The sequence below is a fragment of the Hyla sarda genome, chromosome 8 (genome assembly GCF_029499605.1).
Source record: "Hyla sarda isolate aHylSar1 chromosome 8, aHylSar1.hap1, whole genome shotgun sequence".
In the NCBI taxonomy this organism is placed as follows: Eukaryota; Metazoa; Chordata; class Amphibia; order Anura; family Hylidae; genus Hyla; species Hyla sarda.
This window is the reverse complement of record NC_079196.1, coordinates 192,340,324-192,355,517: the sequence shown is the minus strand read 5'-3', so window position 1 is coordinate 192,355,517 and position 15,194 is coordinate 192,340,324. Positions and strand designations below refer to the sequence as shown.

General features: G+C 48.1%; 2 protein-coding genes across 2 annotated transcripts in view; one reads left to right on the top strand and one right to left on the bottom strand.

Annotated features, from left to right (window-relative positions):
• Positions 1-1,233: 1,233 nt before the first annotated feature.
• On the bottom strand, positions 1,234-4,099 carry LOC130285211 (ubiquinol-cytochrome-c reductase complex assembly factor 4). Its single transcript, XM_056536535.1, has 2 exons — positions 3,965-4,099; positions 1,234-2,137 (listed from the first exon to the last, which is right to left on the bottom strand). Exons 1-2 carry the CDS (start codon positions 3,997-3,999, stop codon positions 1,816-1,818), a joined length of 357 nt encoding a protein of 118 aa, XP_056392510.1. The 5' UTR covers positions 4,000-4,099; the 3' UTR covers positions 1,234-1,815.
• The window catches only part of C8H7orf50 (chromosome 8 C7orf50 homolog), a 273,243-nt gene continuing 262,069 nt past the window's right edge, over positions 4,021-15,194 (top strand). Inside the window, exons 1-2 of the mRNA XM_056536534.1 lie at positions 4,021-4,176; positions 13,157-13,389. Of these exons, the coding sequence (XP_056392509.1) occupies positions 13,162-13,389 (228 nt within the window). The 5' untranslated portion in view covers positions 4,021-4,176; positions 13,157-13,161. The remainder of the gene's footprint in view (positions 4,177-13,156; positions 13,390-15,194) is intronic.

Below are 15,194 nucleotides of genomic sequence, written 5' to 3'. Positions count from 1 at the left end.
TCCATGGGTTGATAAATTTGATTTCCATTGATAATTTTTGTGTGTGATTTTGTTGTCAGCACATTCAACTATGTAAAGACGAAAGTATTTCATACGATTAGTTCATTCCGATCTAGGATGTGTTATCTTAGTGTTCCCTTTATTTTATTTATTTTTTAGCAGTGTAGATGGTTGTATACTCACCCCCAATGAGTTAAAATGTACCTGTCATCAACAAATTTTTTTTAATATAAAGTAGATAATACTATTAGCGTATTTAACGGCGTATAACACGCACTTTTTAGGCTAAAATTTTTAGCCTAAAGTTTATCTGCGTGTTATACACCGATAAGCCGCTGCAGTTCAATGATTTAAAGCGGGCGCTTTAAATCACTGAACTGCAGCGGCTTTGCAGGTACAGAGACCGCCACCGCTGCGGCTTCTCTGCCCCTGCCTGCCCTGGGGTCTAGAGCCCTGCTGCCAGCCCTTCTCTCCCCCTGGCTATTGGTGCCGGCAATGGGGCAGCGGCGCCGACAGACAGGGGGAGAGAAGGGGCGGCGGCACCCATTGCCGGCGCCGCTGCCCTGTTGCCTCCCCCCACCCCCGGTTGCATAATTACCTGTTGCGGGGTCGGCTCCCCGCTGCTTCAGGCCTCTGGTGTGCGTCCCCTGCGTCGTTGCTATGCGCTGCGAGACGCAATTACGTCACTCGTCATTGTGCGGCGCCGAGCAGTGCATAGCAACGACGCAGAGGACGCACACCGGAGGCCTAAAGCAGCGCGGACCCGACCCCGGCAACAGGTAATTATGCAACCGGGGATTGGGGGGGGGGAGGGGGGGCAGCCCCTTCTCTCCCCCTGGCTATCGGCGCCACTGCCCCATTGCCAGCGCCGCTTCTCTCCCCCTGACTATCGGCGCCGGCACGATAGTCAGGGGGAGAGAATGGGCAGCGGCGCAGATAGCCAGCGGGAGAGAAGGGCCGACAGCAGCGCTCTAGACCCCAGGAAAGGCAGGGGGAGAGAAGCGGGCAGCGACGGCCTCTCCCCCCCACCTTTCTTGGGGGTGTATCGGGGTATACACACGCACCCTCATTTTACCAAGGCTATTTGGGTAAAAAAACTTTTTTTTACCCAAATATCCTTGATAAAATGAGGGTGCGTGTTATAGGCCGTGGTATACCCCGTTAAATACGGTATATGTATATTTGTAATATACGTTGGTTAAAAAATTTATATTTTGGGGGGGGGGAAATGCTTTCCTTGCAGCTATTGCCAGTGTGTCTCTATGAGGAGTTCAAATACAGGAAGTGAGGGCGGGACAGACAGGGCTCCTGGCCTGTTAACCAGCCTGCTGTGTGAGCCGGGGGGGTGTCATAGAGCCTCAGTGCACAGAGCCCTGCTTGTCCTCGGGGTACAACTCCAGCTGTTGCAAAACTACAACTCCCAGCATGCCGGTACATGCTGAAATTTGTAGTTTTGCAACAGATTGACGGTCCACATAAAAAAAAAAAAAAAGATATAAAAAAAAACCATAAGATTATCCTGTCAAATTTTATTTTCACTTTTTAGTTAGAAGACATAGCGGCGCTGCTCCACGGCAACACATCACTCCACAGTCGGCCAGTTCCTCCAGTATACAGAGCGTTCCTGCCCATGGTGAAGTGTTGGTACACTGTAATCCTCGCTGGCTGTAAGAATTTGTAAACCATTCCTGGAGGACAATAACACTTCAATAATCTCCAGGGTGCAGAGCCCTGTATTCCACCAGTCGGTAGGATCCATGCTGGTGGACGGGAACAGTTTTCTTAGCTTACGTATTTTATCAGTTTTAGTAACTTTCATTTATTTCCATTGGTTTTGTCACCCTTGTCTATCCCTTCCAGCAGTTCAGACACGGGTCGATATAGGATTTCATCAATCTCTGTTTCTTCCCTAAAACACGCCCATAGCAGCACCGCTGTGAGGAACAAGCTGACCGGCAGCACCTTCCACCACGGCCGCTGGTAGTCACTCCCAAAAGACTGTGCGACTGTCCAACGCCGGTGACTGCCTTTACTGGTAGAGAACTTCAGAGGCTTGTTGTCTTCTGCCTCTCCTGTATAATCCGGATGTCCTTTTAGATGAAACGGCCGTGTGTTGTAGAGTGCTGACTGCAAAACTCTGAAATATAGAAGAAGAAGAGACCTCATTCACTGCATCTTATTTTAAAGAAGCACTCCAGCCCCCCCACATCATGCACACTCACTATTACTAGTCATACAGCGCCATTTGTTTTATTCTGTGTGTTTCCTTATGCTAATGGAATCTCTAGTCTGACTATCAGAAAGTCCCAGTAGCTCAGGGCCCCCATAAGAGGGCCACTCCCAGTAGCACAGTGCTTATAAGTGTGCCAGTCCTAGTGCCTCCATAAGAGGGCCACTCCCAGTAGCGCTACTCCCAGTAGTGCAGGGAACTCATAAAAGGGCCACTCCCAGTAGTGCAGGGAACTCATAAGAGGGACACTCCCAGTAGCTTAGTGTAAGAGTGCCATTCCCAGTAGCTCAGTGCCCCATAAGAGTGCTGGTCCCAGTAGTCCCAGTAGTTCAGACCATATGACACTAGCATTCTTACTAGGGCACTGAGCTACTGGCATTTTTATGGAGGAATTAGGACTGACACTAATCTAGGCACTGAGCACCCATAAGAGCGCCAGCCCCGGTAGCACAGTGCCCCACAAGAGCGCCAGCCCCGGTAGCACAGTGCCCCACAAGAGCGCCAGCCCCGGCAGCACAGTGCCCCACAAGAGCGCCAGCCCCGGCAGCACAGTGCCCCACAAGAGCGCCAGCCCCGGTAGCACAGTGCCCCACAAGAGCGCCAGCCCCGGTAGCACAGTGCCCCACAAGAGCGCCAGCCCCGGTAGCACAGTGCCCCACAAGAGCGCCAGCCCCGGTAGCACAGTGCCCCACAAGAGCGCCAGCCCCGGTAGCACAGTGCCCCACAAGAGCGCCAGCCCCGGTAGCACAGTGCCCCACAAGAGCGCCAGCCCCGGTAGCACAGTGCCCCACAAGAGCGCCAGCCCCGGTAGCACAGTGCCCCACAAGAGCGCCAGCCCCGGTAGCACAGTGCCCCACAAGAGCGCCAGCCCCGGTAGCACAGTGCCCCACAAGAGCGCCAGCCCCGGTAGCACAGTGCCCCACAAGAGCGCCAGCCCCGGTAGCACAGTGCCCCACAAGAGCGCCAGCCCCGGTAGCACAGTGCCCCACAAGAGCGCCAGCCCCGGTAGCACAGTGCCCCACAAGAGCGCCAGCCCCGGTAGCACAGTGCCCCACAAGAGCGCCAGCCCCGGTAGCACAGTGCCCCATAAGAGCGCCAGCCCCGGTAGCACAGTGCCCCATAAGAGTGCCAGCCCCGGTAGCACAGTGCCCCATAAGAGTGCCAGCCCCGGTAGCACAGTGCCCCATAAGAGTGCCAGCCCCAGTAGCACAGTGCCCCATAAGAGTGCCAGCCCCGGTAGCACAGTGCCCCATAAGAGTGCCAGCCCCGGTAGCACAGTGCCCCATAAGAGTGCCAGCCCCGGTAGCACAGTGCCCCATAAGAGTGCCAGCCCCGGTAGCACAGTGCCCCATAAGAGTGCCAGCCCCAGTAGCACAGTGCCCCATAAGAGTGCCAGCCCCGGTAGCACAGTGCCCCATAAGAGTGCCAGCCCCAGTAGCACAGTGCCCCATAAGAGTGCCAGCCCCAGTAGCACAGTGCCCCATAAGAGTGCCAGCCCCAGTAGCACAGTGCCCCATAAGAGTGCCAGCCCCAGTAGCACAGTGCCCCATAAGAGTGCCAGCCCCAGTAGCACAGTGCCCCATAAGAGTGCCAGCCCCAGTAGCACAGTGCCCCATAAGAGTGCCAGCCCCAGTAGCACAGTGCCCCATAAGAGTGCCAGCCCCAGTAGCACAGTGCCCCATAAGAGTGCCAGCCCCAGTAGCACAGTGCCCACCATAATACATGTCCCATTACCTGCGGACGGTCACATGACACAAGCCCCGGTACATTATTGTTCCGATGTGATGGACACAGGTTACAACACCATCCCTCCAGGACCGGAAAATTTCATAACATCTGCCTCTCTACACAGGCGCTGAAGGTCGCCGGAAGCGGAAGTGACGTACATAGAGGAACGTACCTATTGGAGTACCAAGGCGCCATTTTAACTTCGGGCGAAAACATAAGTGAGAACAAATGTAAAACATATATACATAGACGGAAATGTGTTCATGTGATGGAAATGTATACTGACGGGTGTCTGACATGAGACAGGTGAAGAGCCTATTGCAGCTGCATAGGCGGTCATAGTAGGGTATCCGGCGGGATCTGTGGGAGTCCTAATGCTGCGAGCGGCCTCTAGCGGTGACGACGAGAAAGAAAGAGGAGAGCTCTCCTGCAGAGCCTATACTGTCCTCTAGAGGGAGACGTCGCACATATTTCCGGATCTGAAGTACAGAAATGTGAATTGGCGGTAATAGAGCTGAATAGTGTGTAACTGTGGTATCCAATCTTTGGACCTCCAGATGTTGCAAAACTACATCTTTCACACATTTATCACGTAAACAAAGAGTACATTCATAAATAAAAAACAACTTAATGCGTTTCTGTTCCAGATTGGAACCTTCGTCAGGCATTTGTACCTACCTTAGGCTGGGTTCACACCACGTTTTTGCAATACAGTTCCTGTATCAGGTTTTTGATAAGAAAACGGATTCTTTAAAACCTAAACTGTATCAAAACGTGTGTCCAAATTTTTATCTGTATACGGTTGAAAACCGTATACGGTTGGAAAAATGATGTCCGGTTGCTTCAGTAGTTGTAAAGGGAAAAAAACTATACGTTTTTAACTTTTCACTCCATTATGAATAAAGTTTCACTCATTTGATTGAAATTCCAAGAAAAAACTGTGGAAAGTCAAAAACCGTATGGTGAAAACTGGATGGAACCATACGCACATACAGTTCTGTACGGTTCCAATTGACTCCCATGTTAAAAAAAACGGATACTGTTCTTCACCCACACCAAAAACTGGGTAGGCCATGGTTTTCTGTCCGAAAAAAAAAAAGGAAAAAAACGTATGGTTTGAAAAACGTAGACAACCGTATACATTATAGTGCATACGGTTTTGAACGGGAAGTCTATGGGCACGGTTTTCTGTACGGTTGCATAAGTTTTTTTTAATGAAACCTTATAGTAAAATTGTGGTGTAAACCCACCCTTACCAAGGTTCCAGTTTGGAACAGAAATGCTTCTATTAATAAATGTACTCCTAGTTTAATTTTGGTGTTACTTGAGTACACACTTAACCCTTTACTCCATATATTTCTTGCTCAAGACTGTTGCTGCAAATATCTCTGAAGTTATTGTGATATGCCCGCTGAGGTGTTGTGCCCGCTGAGGTGTTGTGCCCATGGCATAACACAATTCGTAATCCCATATATCTGATATGATACAACGGTTCATCAGGGGATCAAAAATGATATACAGGAGAGGGCGAAAAATACATTAACAGACAGAAAAACACACATAAAATAGATAATACATAGCGACAGAGGGTATACAAAATATTCACAAGATGGATGTTGGGAATACACTTAGCACTCTACACAAATCACATGGACATGCTGGACAGATTGCTTCTAGTTCCTTGTGCAGTCCTATAACAGATGAAAAACAAGACATATCAAAGGAAACAACATATGTAAGTGACGGCAAACAGCAGTATTAGGGAGCATGCACACCACGTTTTTGCAATACAGTTCCTGTATCAGGTTTTTGATGAAAAACGGATTCCTCAAAACCTGACTAAACTGTATCAAAACGTTTGTACAAATTTTAACCTATATACGGTTGAAAACCGTATAAGGTTTGAAAAATGATGTCCGGTTGCATCTGTTTTTTAAGAAAAAAACTTATACGTTTTTAACTTTTCACTCCATTTTGAATAAAGTTTCTCTTGTTTGATTGAAATTCCAAGAAAAAAAACTGTGCAAAGTCAAAAACCGTATGGTGCAAACCGGATGGAACTGTACGCACATGTGGTTCTGTACGGTTCCCATTGACTCCCATGTTAACAAAAAAAACTTATAAGGTTTAATACAGTTTTTCACCCTGACCAAAAAATGTGGTAGACTACGGTTTTGGGTACGGGGAAAAAAATGGACAAAACTGTACAAGACGCAAAACGGACTAAACCGGATGATGTGTTTGACATACGGTTTACAATGTTAAAGGGGTTATCCAGGAAAAAACTTTTTTTTTATATAACTGGCTCCAGAAAGTTAAACAAATTTGTAAATTACTTCTATTATAAAATCTTAATCCTTTCAGTACTTATGAGCTTCTGAAGTTAAGGTTGTTCTTTTCTGTATAAGTGCTCCCTGATGACACCTGTCTCGGGAACCGCCCAGTTTAGAAGCAAATCCCCATAGCAAACCTCTTCTAAACTGGGCGGTTCCCGAGACATGTGTCATCATAGAGCACTTAGACAGAAAAGAACAACCTTAACTTCAGAAGCTCATAAGTACTGAAAGGATTAAGATTTTTTAATAGAAGTAATTTACAAATCTGTTTAACTTTCTACAGCCAATTGATATATAAAAAAAGTTTTTTCCCTGGATAACCCCTTTAAGTCAACGCATACGGTTTTCTATACAGTTCCATACGGTTTTTAACTTAAAACCGTATACGGGAACTGTATAGCAAAAACGTGGTGTGCATGCAGCCTAAGGCACATAAACACCAAAATTAGTAACAATACACAAAGTACAATACAAAGAAAAAAAGAAAAAATACAAATACAAGAAAAGAAAAATACAAAAAAACACAGAACATTCATCAATGTGAATAATATCAACATAATTTAAAGTTTACCTCTCAAAATTAGTAGATTAGTCTAGGACAGTGGTCTTCTACCTGCGGACCTCCAGATGTTGTAAAACTACAACTGCCAGCATGCCCGGACAGCCAACGGCTATCCAGGCATGCTGGGGGTTGTAGTTTTGCAACATCTGGAGGTCCGCAGGTTGAAGACCACTGGTCTAGGGTATTATAAAACTACAACTCCCAGCATGCTGAGGAAATAGTTGTGGTTTCATTGTGAACTTAGCCCTAGGGTGTTTGTAGTACACACGATGTAAGTGTAGTCAGGCATAAAGTCTATGGGGGAGACTTAGCAAAACCTGTGCAGAAGAAATTTGCCCAGTTGCCCATAGCAACCAGTCAGCTCGCTTCTTTCATTTTTAACCTGTTAAGGACCCATGACGTACCGGTACGTCATGAGTCTGCTTCCGTTCTATAGCGGGTCGGGCCCGCACTCTGAGTGCGAGCTGATTGGCTAAGGAACACTGGTGGCTCATAGTGCATAAATAGCTTTATTGCCAATCACAATGCCCCTTTTTACAAAGCTTTCCTACTGTAAGAAATTCTCATTATTGCGTAGTTTCTAACATCAAAGTTAACTAAGACAAGAGATATAAGCTGGTGCCATCTTTAGTTAGACAATATATACTGTATATAGATACATAAGAATACAGGGAATATAGATATCACAATTTAATTTTACCAACCTATGTGGTTCACCATCTCTCATTGAAATTCATGTGAATTGTGTGTGTGTGTGTGTGTGAAACCATGTTTTTTTTTTATGTGAAAATTGTCATGGATTCCGCTTATAAAACAAGACGTTACTGTCCATGTGAACAAAACCCCAGGACTACCTTCTCAAGATCAGCAGCACAGGCCTCGGCCTCCTCAGGGTAAGCTCACACGTAGTGCATCCGCAGCATATTTGACACTGCGGATGCGCTACCAACCACCCCTAGAGTCTGCCTTCTACTTTGCCCGTGTGTACACTTTGCCCGTGTGTACACCGCTACAAGAAGACACAGACTAAGCTGCGAGTCGCATGCACGCATGCGCAGCATACTCACAGGCATTGCGGCTACTCGGCCTAGCAGAGGGAGCGACAGTGACTTGCAGCTCAGTCTGTGTCTGCTCGTAGCGGTGTAGCAGGACACTTGGGCAAAGTAGGAGGCTGACTCTAGGGGCGGACGGTAGCGCATCCGTAGCGTCAAATATGCTGTGGATGCGCTTCGTGTGACCCCACCCTACATCAGTGAGCAGCGGTGGGACTGACGAGTGATGCTGCTGACGTTGTGCCGAGGACCGGAGCCAGAGAGCCACACAGAGGACGTTGCTTGTCAGACCCCAGGGATTGAAATGGCATAGGAGGGGACAGAGGGGAGAATGATATGGCACAGAGGGGGATAAAGGGGGGGGGGGGGGTGTTAAAATGCCACATAGGGGAAAGGGGGGGGGGGGTGCGAATGATGTGGCACTAAGGGACGATGAAATGAGACGGGGTGATGAAATGGCATAGGGGGAGTGAAGGGGGGGGGGGGGGAGTAAAAGGCAAGGGGGTGACGGAGGTTGGGGAGGAAAAAGTGGTGGGGTGGGGGGCAGCAGCCACATTAGTAATGTCGATACTGGAATCACATTGGGGGAGATGTATGAAAAACTGCAGAGGAAAAATTGCCCAGTTGCCCATAGCGACTAATCGGATTGCTGCTTTCATTTTTCAGAGGCCTCTCTAAAAATAAATGGATGAAGCGATCTGATTGGGAACTTTTCTCTGCACAGGTTTTGATAAATCTTTCCCATTGTGCGCTGTAGAACGCGCAACAAACCATGTATAAAAAGAGTGTCACCAACTTCAAGTATGGAAAGCTCTTCCTTAAGGCAGTGTTTTCCGTGCAGTGCGTCTCCAGCTGTTGCAAAACTACAACTCCCAGAATGCCCGGACAGCCAAAGGCGGACAGCCTTTGGCTGTCCCAGCATGCTGGGAGTTGTAGTTTTGCAGCAGCTGGAGACACACTTTTTGGAAAAGATTGCCCTAGGATGTTTGAGGTACACACGATGTAAGTATTGTCATATATATATATATATATATATATATATATATATATATATATATTCTTAAAAAAAAAAAAATCCCTCTACATGTGGTATCTTTACCAAACAAGCTAAATGGCTAAACAGCATAAAGCAATGAGCGCATAGCGGTGTTCCCAACCTATGGCACTCCAGCTTTTGCAAAACTACAAGTCCCAGCATGCCCGAGTTGTAGTTTTGCATGTGTAGAAGCACCTCAGAGAGCCACAACCTAGCGTAGCCGTTTGGTTTGCACCGCGCATGCGCCAGTTATTCCCTCTCTTGCGCGCCCCTAGCGGTCACGCGTAGCGATTGGCGGAGATCAGTAGCGGCTGCAGCGTGGAGAAGGCGGAAGTGTGTGAGAGCGCAGGGAGACAACGTGGGTGACACTCTGGTATATGCATGTGTGCGATCGGCCGCTCCGCCCGTACTGGGAGATGTAGTGTGTGGAGGGAGAGCCCCCTGGGCTGTGTTTTGTGTGTGTCCTGGGTCATGGATTGTCTGATATCACCGATCAGTCCTGTCCTCATCTAGCCCGCTGAGCATCTCTTCTCCCAATACCATAGACATGACTTTATCTCTCTACTTGATATAGAATATATATATATATATATATATATATATCTATCCATAGACCAGTGTTCTGCAACCAGAGTGCCTTCAGCTGTAGCAAAACTACAACTCCCAGCATGCCTGTCTGGTCAGCTAGAGTGTCTGATCCAGGGTGCCTCCAGCTGTTGCAAAACTACAACTCCCAGCATGCCCGGACAGCCTTTGGCTGTCCGGGCATGCTGGGAGTTGTAGTTTTGCAGCAGCTGGAGGCACACTGGTTGGAAAATACTGCTCTGATCGCAGGGGTCCATTCATTCTCTATGGGAGAACCAAAGAGACCCCAATGCTGTAATTTGTCTTTGAGAATGAATGGAGTACTTGCCATGTGCACGCTTTTCTCTCTCAGAGAGCCGAGTCTTGTTTAGGAGATCGCAGGGGTCCCAGCAGTCGCACCTATCTCCCCCCCCATGATCAGACACCTATCTCCCCCCCCCATGATCAGACACCTATCTCCCCCCCCATGATCAGACACCTATCTCCCCCCCCCATGATCAGACACCTATCTCCCCCCCCCCCATGATCAGACACCTATCTCCCCCCCCCCCATGATCAGACACCTATCTCCCCCCCCCATGATCAGACACCTATCTCCCCCCCCCATGATCAGACACCTATCTCCCCCCCCCCATGATCAGACACCTATCTCCCCCCCCCCCATGATCAGACACCTATCTCCCCCCCCCATGATCAGACACCTATCTCCCCCCCCCATGATCAGACACCTATCTCCCCCCCCATGATCAGACACCTATCTCCCCCCCCCATGATCAGACACCTATCTCCCCCCCCATGATCAGACACCTATCTCCCCCCCCATGATCAGACACCTATCTCCCCCCCCATGATCAGACACCTATCCCTCCCCCCATGATCAGACACCTATCCCTCCCCCCATGATCAGACACCTATCCCTCCCCCCATGATCAGACACCTATCCCTCCCCCCATGATCAGACACCTATCCCTCCCCCCATGATCAGACACCTATCCCTCCCCCCATGATCAGACACCTATCCCTCCCCCCATGATCAGACACCTATCCCTCCCCCATGATCAGACACCTATCCCTATCCTGTGAATAGAGAAATAAGGTATATTTAAGAGGACCACCTCTTTAAACAGCTGGAGGGTCTGATCACAGGGGCCCTCAGGTCCGTTCATTCTCTACGGGGGCGCCAAAAAGACCCCAATGCTGTAATTTGGCTTTGAGAATGAATGGAGCACTTGCCATGTGCAGCACATGCTCCTCTCAGAGAGCCGAATCTTGTTTAGGAGATCGCAGGGGGGGTCTCAGCAGTTGCACCTCCCCCCCCAATGATCAGACACCTATCCCTATCCTGTAATAAGATGTTTTTTCACAGGATCACCTCTTTAAACAGCTGATCGGCATGGGCGCCAAATGTTGGACCCTGCCGATCTGATATTGATGACCTATCCTGAAGGTCGGTCGTAGCGCATCAATCCTCACTGTATTTCTGCTTGTGAATTTTCCATAAGCTAAAGCCATTGCTTCCAATGGGGAGCAACATAATTTGGTTGCAGATTTTCGACTGCAAGAAATTCCGCTTGTGGAATTCCGTAGCGGAATATTCACGAGCGGAACTCCAGCTGCGGGAAACTCGCTGCGGATGTTCTACGTTTGAACCTCCTCTTGAAGGGGGTTTTCTAGGCAAAACTTGTTGATGGCCTATTCTATCAATAGCTGAATTGTAGTAATAGCGCTGGATTATTTATGTAAATGGGGGCTGTTCTTTAGTAACCCATTGTATGCAGGGCCCCAGGTACCAGAGTAATAAGCCCCAAGGGCCCACGTACACAGCAAATCCACATGCAGGCATGCTGTACATTGCTGTTTTTAGCACCAGGTCCCCCCACTAATCACTGCATAGTGTCTTGTTTTATATGGATTCTGTTTTCCAAAATCTTTGGGGAGATTTAAAGGGGTACTCTGGTGAATTTTTTTTTTTTTAATCCACTGGATCCAGAAAGTTAAACAGATGTGTAAATTACTTCTATTAAAAAATATTAATCCTTCCAGTACTTATCAGCTGCCGTATACTACAGAGGAAGCTGTGTAGTTCTTTCCAGTCTGACCACACTGCTCTCTGCTGACACCTCTGTCCATGTAAGGAACTGTTCAGAGTAGGAGCCAATCCCCATGGAAAACCTTTCCTGCTCTGGACAGTTCTTGACACGGACAGAGGTGTCAGCAGAGAGCACTGGGGTCAGACTGGAAATAACTCAAGAAAGAAATACAACTTCCTGTGGAGCAGACAGCAGCTGATAAGTACTGGAAGGATTAAGATTTTTAAATAGAAGTTATTTACAAATCTGGCACCAGTTTATTTTTAAAAATGTTTTCCACCGGAGTACCCCTTAAATGCACTGTCTTAGGGTACGTTCACATATACAGGATCTGCTGCAGCTGATTTTGCTATCCAATAACTTTAAAGGGATACTCCGGTGCTTAGACATCTTATCCCCTACCCAAAGGATAGGGGATAAGATGCCTGATCGCGGGAGTCCCGCCGCTGGGGACCCCCGTGATCTTGCACGCGGCACCCCGTTTATAATCAGTCCACGGAGCGTGTTCGCTCCGGGTCTGATTACCGGCGACCACACTGCCGGCGGCGTGTGACGTCACGCCTCTCTCCCTGTGTGAGATGACGCCTCCGCCCCTCAATGCAAGCCTACGGGAGGGGGCGTGACAGCTATCACGCCCCCTCCCGTAGGCTTGCATTGAGGGGCGGAGCGTTACGTAACACGGGGGCGGAGGCGTGACGTCACACGCCGCCGGCCATGTGGTCGCCGGTAATCAGACCCGGAGCGAACACGCTCCGGGGACTAATTACAAACGGGGTGCCGTGTGCAAGATCCCGGGGGTCCCCAGCGCCGGGACCCCTGCGATCAGGCATCTTATCCCCTATCCTTTGGATAGGGGATAAGATGTCTAAGCACCGGAATACCCCTTTAATTTTCTGCAGCAAAAATATGCAGCAGATCCTGTACGTGTGAACGTACCCTTATGGCATAATTCCTTTTGTTGCCCATAGCAACCAATCACAGCTCAGCTTTCATTTTACCAGAGCAATATTTATAAAGGAAAGCTGAGCTTTGACTGTTTGCTATGGGCAACAAAGGGAATATTACTATGATACATACGCCTCTTTGTGGGTATGTTCACACTGAGGAAATTCTGCAGGGAATTTCCTTGCTGAATTTTCACAGTGGTTCCGCACCATTCAGATGGTTGCTTATTTTGTGTAGAATTTGCTGCTGAAATAAAGAAGTTAGATTCAAAGTCCCATTGATCATGTTCATTCGTTTGGCGGACTTGAGTCCATGGCGGAAATTCCTCAGCGTGAACTGAGCAGCAGCCTCCCATTGAAAGGGATGGGCGGCTGCTGCCTATGAAATCTGGCCTGAATTTCCTAGCGCAAATTTTCTGCGGAACTTCCGTAGTGTGAACCTACCCTATAAAGGTACAGCAGTGTGCGTGCCATCGGAATAACTTACTGCTGTATGCAGGATCCTGACAGGCTCATGAGACCATGTTGTATAAGCACTAGGTAGGAAAATGCATACACTGAAATTTCTGAATTGCGCTATTTCCTTTTTAAAGGCAGAATGGCGAAAGGCAAGAATATATTGGGGAAGAAGAAGAAGCTGTCAGTGGATGCATCTGAAGCCCCTGTGTTAAAAAAGAAGACGCTGGCTGTGGATGCTTCTGACGCCCCTGTGTTAAAAAAGAAGCTGGCTGTGGATGCTTCTGGCGCCCCTGTGTTAAAAAAGAAGAAACTGGCTGTGGATGCTTCTGACACCCCTGTGTTAAAAAAGAAGAAGCAGATGACCAAGGTCAGTCCTTAACATTATTACAGTAAAGCCCAGGTCTCCAAACCAGTGTTTCCCAACCTGGGTGCCTCCAGCTGTTGCAAATCTACAACTCCCAGCACGTCCGGACAGCCTTCGGCTGTCCGGGCGTGCTGAGAGTTGTAGTTTTGCAACAGCTGGTGGCACTTTACTTGGGGAAACACTGCTCCGAACGGTGAACCTCTAGTGGTGGTAGTTTTGCAACATTTGGAGACCAACAGGTCCTCTGTTGCCATGTGTTAGACCTAAGATGCTGTTGTTAGGGACCCACCATCTTGTCTTTTGTCTTTTTTATGTATCTAAACCTTTCACACACTGAAAATGTCAGCTATTTCCATTCACTGGCCCAGATTTATCAAACTGTGTGAGAGAAAATATAGAGTGATTTTCCCACGGCAGCCAATCACAGCTCAGGTTTCACTTTACCTCAGCTTGTTAGCTGAGCTGTGATTGGCTGCTGTGGGAAAATGTCTCTATATTTTCTCTCACACAGTTTGATAAATCTGGGCCACTGACTCAGCCAGCCACGTTCATTGGAGGGGCCACCATTACACTGCTCAAATAAAATAAAGGGGAACACTTAAACAACACAATGTAACTCCAAGTCAGTCACACTTCTGTGAAATCACACTGTCCACTCAGGAAGCAACACTGACAATCAAGTTCACATGCTGTTGTGCAAATGGAACAGACAACAGGTGGAAATTAGAGGCATTTAGCAAGACACCCCCAATAAAGGAGTGGTTCTGCAGGTGGTGACCACAGACCACTTCTCACCGAGATACTGAGATGAGATCTAGAGATGAGCGAACTTACAGTAAATTCGATTCGTCACGAACTTCTCGGCTCGGCAGTTGATGACTTTTCCTGCGTAAATTAGTTCAGCCTTCAGGTGCTCCGGTGGGCTGGAAAAGGTGGATACATTCCTAGGAAAGAGTCTCCTAGGACTGTATCCACCTTTTCCAGCCCACCGGAGCACCGGAAAGCTGAACTAATTTATGCAGGAAAAGTCATCAACTGCCGAGCCGAGAAGTTCGTAACGAATCGAATTTACTGTAAGTTCGCTCATCTCTAATGAGATCCTCAGACCCCTTGTCCGCTCGTTCCCCAGACCTGAATCCGATTGAGCACATCTGGGACATCATGTCTCGCTCCATCCACCAACACCACGTTGCACTACAGACTGTCCAGGAGTTGGCGGATGCTTTAGTCCAGGTCTGGGAGGACATCCCTCAGGAGACCATCCCCCACCTCATCAGGAGCATGCCCAGGCATTGTAGGGAGGTCATACGGGCACGTGGAGGTCACACAAACTACTGAGCCTCATTGTGATTTGTTTTAAGGACATTACATAAAGTTGGATCAGCCTGTAGTGTGGTTTTCCACTGTGATTTTGAGTGTGACTCCATATCCAGACCTCCATGGGTTGATCAATTTGATTTCCATTGATAATTTTTGTGTGATTTTGTTGTCAGCACATTCAACTTTGTAAAGACGAAAGTATTTCATATACGATTAGTTCATTCATTCAGATCTAGGATGAGTTATCTTAGTGTTCCTTTTTATTTTTTTGAGCAGTCGGGGGGTAGGGAACATCCGTCTGGTGGGCCGCATTAGACCCTTGATATCACTTGAAGGCAGGACTGAAAATTCAGTTAACCTAGGAGCTTTTCATAGCAACATAAACGTACATTAAGTAAATCATAATAATATCGTACATTTTGCGACAAGCAAGGAACATCTATTACAGGATAGACAGGACATATGCGAGTACATGACGGGACATACAC